General features: G+C 41.5%; 1 protein-coding gene across 1 annotated transcript; it reads left to right on the forward strand.

The window, feature by feature from the left end:
* Nucleotides 1-571: 571 nt before the first annotated feature.
* On the forward strand, nt 572-6,542 carry LOC139469564 (uncharacterized). The gene is made up of 3 exons (XM_071251760.1): nt 572-640; nt 1,274-1,568; nt 2,448-6,542. The coding sequence occupies exons 1-3, from the start codon at nt 626-628 to the stop codon at nt 5,072-5,074; spliced, it is 2,937 nt and encodes a 978-aa protein (XP_071107861.1). The 5' UTR covers nt 572-625; the 3' UTR covers nt 5,075-6,542.
* Nucleotides 6,543-6,949: the final 407 nt, after the last annotated feature.

Raw genomic sequence — 6,949 nt, forward strand, 5'->3', positions numbered from 1 at the left:
GTTCAGTATGTTACCAATGTGACGCAGAGACTAAATCCGGTATATTATACAAGTATGCCCTCATGCCTAATCCCGTTGCATTAGCTATACTGACATATATGTCGACGATAGTGAATATGATCTCAAGTGAATGGAAATGTGTGTCACTTTGACCTTTGAATTACAGCGGCGTACCGTATCCATGTCAAGATTGGTACACATGCACCACTGAGACAATACTTTTTTGTTTTCACAGTAAATTACTGGTTACAAAATATGTCGGAGGGTATATACAATATATCAGTTAGTGAAATTAATATATACAATTATTATACATTAGCTAACTGTTCTTCTCATGCACCCCCATTCGAGCAGAACACAAGACCATTTCGGTAGTGAAACGAGATCCCGTCGGAGTACGAGAATAGTTTCTATTACAAGCTACAGCCTATTTAGTTTGGTTATTGTATTTAAAGTATTTACGGTGATAGATAGCGAGAGATTGTACCGTTACCTGTGTACTTCGTCGATGTCCCGATGACACACCAGATTTAGTAGATCACATCATGTGACACTCGAAGATAAAGGACCAATACGTCTGTCATGTAGTTAGGTGGAATTTCTATGGGTGTGGAGAAAACAATACATGGAGAGGCATAAGGTAGGCGACGTGCGAGAGAGAGAGAGAGAGAGAGAGAGAGAGAGAGAGCGAGAGAGAGAGAGAGCGAGAGAGAGAGAGAGAGCGAGAGAGAGAGAGAGAGAGAGAGAGAGAGAGAGAGAGAGAGAGAGAGAGGGGGGAGGTGCTGAATAGCTGAAGACAAACCGCTTAGGAAGTACACTTAAATGCTATATCTATACTAATTTTGAACTATTATATTATCATCCTCAGGTGGATTGACACTAAACTTCCAGATTCCATATCCAGTCTATACTGAAATCGCTTCACTGGCTACTAGCCAAGGAGAGAATGCACTTCAAACTCATATCTCTTGCACACCCGCCTCGCCTCTATATCTTCAAGCTCTCACAACAGTGTATCAACCTTCGAGAAGTCTCCGTTCAGCAGGTTCCTCCTCGCAATACCTACAAGTAAATTACCTTGGGTGCCAGGTCGCTCCAGCATTCTGCTGCAATGTTGTGGGACTCTCTCCCCACCTACACCTCAGATGTACACTTCCTAAGTCTTTAAATCGTGACTGAAGACCCATTTATTGACGTCCGGTTGTATGCGCTGAGAGCATTCCTGTGATTATTAAATTGATTATCTATCAGTGTGACGTTTATTTTGATACAGATGACCACCGAGGCAGACCTAACTGACCACTCTATGTTGTGTTCCATCTGCACGGAGGTGCTCACAGACCCATGTACACTGAAGTGTGACCATTCCTTCTGTAGAGCATGTCTCACCCAGTACGTACAGTCAAAACAGGGTGGGACACAGTCCAAGACGATCCCCTGCCCCTACTGCCAGGTTCCCTACCAGGTCACCGACCCCACCAGACAAGCGGAGGAACGGGCCGGGCAGTTTGCATCGAGTCATATGACGCGACTTGCTGACAGTCTTACTATAGATTGTGACAGAAAAGGTGAAAAAGCGTAGCTAAACCAAACCATTGATAAGCTACAGGTAGTCAGTCATCTTGAGTTTGTGCGTTTGGTTTGTCGTCAAATATATACTCATCGTCAAAAGAAACGCGAATACCATACATGTTAGATAATATATGAATCACGTACAGCATATCGTGATAAGAATAAAGTCACTCTGTGGTAACACTTGACTGATTGTTAGTTTTGTCACTAATTGGTACACATTGGAATCTCTTTTTACCGTACATACTTCTCTATATTTATCTATGGTTCGCGTTTCTTTTGGCGGTGAGTATATTAACAATGTCTGGGAGCCATGGCGGGGAAACCACAAATGGGCTTAACACATTGTATCCTTATGAATGTAGGGAATCGAACCCGTACATCGGTTATCATCAGTGAAAGCTTTAAGCACTACGTTATCTCCTTCCTAGTTATCCATCCTCGATTATCCAGTGTATAATATGTGCATTATATTATGCTACATACCCTGGACCCATAGCATAGCTACGTTTTTGGCCCGATTCGAAAAACACGACGCGACGATAAGCGACTTAGAGATAAGAGTGATTAGGTCATGACGTCACTTCCAAAACGAGGCTATGGCGGTGAATGTGTCCAGGGTATATGTCGAACTAGAATGGAGATATGATACACTACATAATCCTGGAAACAGGTCATCTTGAAATGATTATTTCAAATTCCATATTCGTATATTTTCAGGACAACTTCACAGTACTCTATAGTACTTATCACTGACAGTTTGATAAAATTGTAAGCCTTAAAAATATCAAAATCTGTCACGTAAGAACTGATTTTATTTTGTACAGAAACGACATATCGCATTTTATTCGTTGTCATTTCTAACTGCGTTTCAGAAATGATCTGCTTTACCTGCAATGAGACTGGGAACTCCACCGAAGGCAGTATTTGGTGCGGTATGTGTGAGGTCATCTTGTGCAGTGCATGCCACAAAATACACAGCATCTTACCAGTATCCCGTGACCACAAAGTTACTGATGTGGTTGAAGGAACCAGGATCAATCTCAAGAACACAATCAAGTGCAGTGAACATTCAAATAATGCTGTAGAATATTACTGCAAGGATTGCACCAAGGCAGTATGTCCGGTTTGCTGTATTCTGTACCATAGAAAGTGTGAATCTGTTGTCACTCTGCAGGCTTTGATTCCCCAAATGAGAAGCGTCTTGCAGGAAAACTCGCAGATTCTATCGGCAAAAATGACAGACATTCATTCAAAATTATGCACCAACAGAAACATTTATACTCAGGTACAACAGAGTATAACAAACTTGCAGTCTGAGATCAGGTCTTATTGTCAACGTGCGTGTGACCTGATCAGAGGGAAAGAGGATGATATGATGAAGGACCTCGACAAAAGGACGGAGAAACAGACGGAGACACTGCAGATAGTCATCAAGATAGGGAAGAGTGTGGAAACTATGCACAAACAAAAGGTAGAGGTCCTACAGAGGGTCCTGGAGTCCGAGAGTGTCATGGAGATATACGAGGTGTACCAGGCCTGTCAATCAGGGGAGCTCCACGCTACAGCAGTAGACGAGTATGCCATAGCCGAAGTTGAATCGGGCATTGCAGTCAAGGTTAAAGCAGAGTTGGAAAATATTACAACTGTTCTGAACGAGTCACTGCTGTTATACTCAGACGAACAATGCGCAGAAGGCTCTACACATACCAAGAAGGACATGGATGGTGAAGATGGTGGAAGTTGTATAGGGTCTATGGAAGAGTCAGATGGTATGGGTACAGATGGAAAGCTGCACACTGAACATCAACATGAATCTTACAGACAGGGACCAAAGTCGGACTTTGGAGAAACAGATTTCAAACCGAGCTTCCGGGTTGTATTTTCTGCTGATCCTCATGGAGGTCTTAGGGCGAGCTTTGACAAAGGTGGTACAGATGTGGGGAAATATGAGAGATGTGAATCGGAGCTTTGTTCTAAAACCACAGACGACCCGGAAAGCGTACACGAAGTTGTATCGCCTACATGTACAAACATCTCAACGCAACAGGAGTCAAGGAAGAGACATCGCTCCGCTCCACAGCTGAACGACATTGAAGATTTTACAGCCGTGTTTTACAAACAGAAACCATTTGCAGTTGATGTGGAGACACTTGGCACTGGTTATAAAGAACCACTACCAGCAAAATCAAAGCAAAAGTATCAGTCAGCCCCAAATTTAACCATGATTCCTATCATGAAACTGCAGACTGGAACTGAAAATTCCCTGCACCCCGAAACAGATAGTACCTGCTCATCAGACCAACTTATACCATCTTCACAGAATGGAGATCCAACAACAACAAACCTTGGACAACCATTGCAACTGGAACTGGAGAGGGAGTTGCTTTCTGTAACAGTTCCAACACGAACTGAAAGTCATGGACTAGAAGAGCAAGAATCTGATAGTCTTAAATCAAAGTTTCTGCCTCCACATGATAACGGCGCCAAACACGATATCATGGTGGAGGAATCATTTACAGATGATATGATGATGGCTGAGTCGATGGCAGAGCCGAAAGTGGATATACAGAAAGGGAAGAATCATGAAGAATTAGTTGCAGCTGTGCCAGAAGATACGAGAACTGATACTCGTCAGGAAACGGCCAACTTAGACGTTGAGAATGTCTCTAGAACTGGAGAGGAATCTCAGCGATCTGAAACAGAGAGGGCTTATACATTTGACTCAAATTCCTTGCCTGTTTATCATGATACCATAAAGACTGTGAATAACTTGGATGTTGTTGTACTTTTGTTGGATGGCGGGTTTGCATGTGTAGTTACCCACGCAAGTGAAAGCGCAGTAAACTGTATATATCACACAAGCAAGAAAAGATGCGAAAACACTTTGAGGATCTCAAACCTCCCTTGGACTGTAGCAAAGATGTCAAACGCCATGGTGGCTGTTACAGTTCCGCGAGCAAAGCAAATCGTTTTAGCCAAGGTTGACCCTGAGTTGTCTCTTCATTCCATCATAAGAACATATAAACGCTATTATGGTCTGGCGGTGATGAATGATTCCATGCTTGTAGCTGGTTGCACTTCAGATTCTTGTATAGATATTCTCGCTATGTCTGGCAAAGTAATTAGAACAATATCTAATACTTCTGTAAAATGCCCTAACTTTATCTGTCCAACTCCAAAACATGGTTTCATAGTATCCGATCGTCAAACAAAAACTGTGATAGGCTTCACAGCCACGGGAGAGGTTGACTTCACCTACTTCTCTAAGGAACAGGCGTTCAAGGAGAACAGGGGCATAGTCACCACTGATTCGGGGCACATTTTGGTGGCAGACGTTGAGGCAAACAAGGTGGTGTTACTAACAGAGACGGGGCAATATGTCAGGGATGTATTAACATCCACTGATGACATACGCAAACCTGTCGGACTGTACCTTCAGGATGCATTCCTGTATGTCACCCAGTGGCAGAACAGGATCAAAGTGTTCAAGTTTACCTGAACTTTAAAGTCACAGATAAGTGTCCGTGATTTAGCAAGAAGTGACAGATAGTGTTCAAGTTTACCTGAACTTTAAAGTCACAGATAAGTGTCCGTGATTTAGCAAGAAGTGACAGATAGTGTTCAAGTGTACATAATTGTGTAGGTGCTTTATTGTATCTAGTCGTAGTAGCAGTTCACCTAAAGTATGAAGTTTACCTTTGACTTTGAAGATGAAGATAAGGATGTACGTGTTCCATTTTACCTTGACTGTGAAGATGCGGAGAAGGATGCATGTGTTCGCTTAGTTGTGATGCCAATAGAATCAAAGGAAACTGTTTGTGGAACAGTTGTGAATGATATCGTAAAAAAACATTTAGGTCAGAGTTAAGTAGAAAAAAATGTTATGTTTCATACAATAATTGATTTACTTGATGTTAATAAATTTGTTAGAATCTTGACAGACGATGATATCGTTTTGCCATTTCTGCTTGGTAGAAAATCTGAACAATTATGTAAGGCGAATTATGTAATGTTATGTGGGTTAACTTGAATCATAGGTAACTCTTGTATCTATAGAAGACAGACTCACGGACTGGGATCAATCTTTCTTGATCCTCCATATTAGAACACATGGAATTTAGTACAGGGAAATAACTCTACATGGCATACAGATCTCAATATAGTGAAGCACTCATACCGTCAGGCAGATTTGCCACAAATACTACAAATTGGATTACAATATACTAGTAGCATTAAAGCATGTAAAATATTTGTGGTGTAGTTATTAAAAATGTATATACTGCGTGCACTTGTAAATAGCAACATGTTAATTGTCCATTTTTTATACCTTAAGCAATATTATACATTAGTATGTATGTATGTATGTATGTATGTATGTATGTATGTATGTATGTATGTATGTATGCATGTATGTATGTATGTATGTATGTATGTATTATACATGTATATGTTCTATATATATATACTTATCCTTTAAATGTTGTCTTACACTGTATACCTTGTATTCTTGATGAAATGGGGGCGGTCGTGTAGCCTAGTGGTTAAAGCGTTCGCTCGTCACGCCGAAGACCCAGGTTCGATTCCCGACATGGGTACAATGTGTGAAGCCCATTTCTGGTGTCCCCCGCCGTGATAATGCTTTATGAAATGGAGTAAATATACAACCATACCAGGGTCCATAACCAGCTCTAGTCCCACGTGGCCAGATGTTAACTGGATTATTACGAGTGGTAATAAATCTACTTGACTCGACAGCCGCTATATAATTCAATTTGTTCTTTCCCGATATCTCATGCTCTCAAAATTACACATGTGATCTCATGTTATAGTGTACGTAAATTACGTCGCCACCTGCAAAACACATGTGGCCCTGGTGATTAAGAGTATGATCTATGAATGTTATTAGGGGTGTCACGATTGATTGGTGTATCGATGCATTGCTGTTGGAAATGACCTGATCGCAATAAATCGATGGTTTAATACGTTAGACTGTTGTTTGTTTCAATAAGTTCAAACATCATACTCATGATATTACTACATGAGATATTTATCGATACAGCAACAACATTACGTGGGTGTCAATTAAGACACTGAAACCATTCAGGAAATCGCCCAGAACTGCTTCAACATTTATGGTGTGGTTAAACCTTACTGCTTTATTGTCCTTTGTTTGCACGTGCTATTAATATTTAGCACCATGGGGATTCCGGGTTCCCTTGGAACATATGCTTGACGTAGGAGGCGACGAGTTGGATCTGCCGGTCAGACTATGGAGGTACACGTAGACGGACTGTACCCCTCCCCTCCACTTAACGGAGAAGCATTACATAATCTCATCATCGTGGTGGCAGGTGGTTCCGTGCACAGCGCACAG

Source organism: Haliotis cracherodii, unplaced genomic scaffold (genome assembly GCF_022045235.1).
Source record: "Haliotis cracherodii isolate W230 unplaced genomic scaffold, xgHalCrac1.p SCAF_2, whole genome shotgun sequence".
NCBI classification, from domain to species: domain Eukaryota; kingdom Metazoa; phylum Mollusca; class Gastropoda; order Lepetellida; family Haliotidae; genus Haliotis; species Haliotis cracherodii.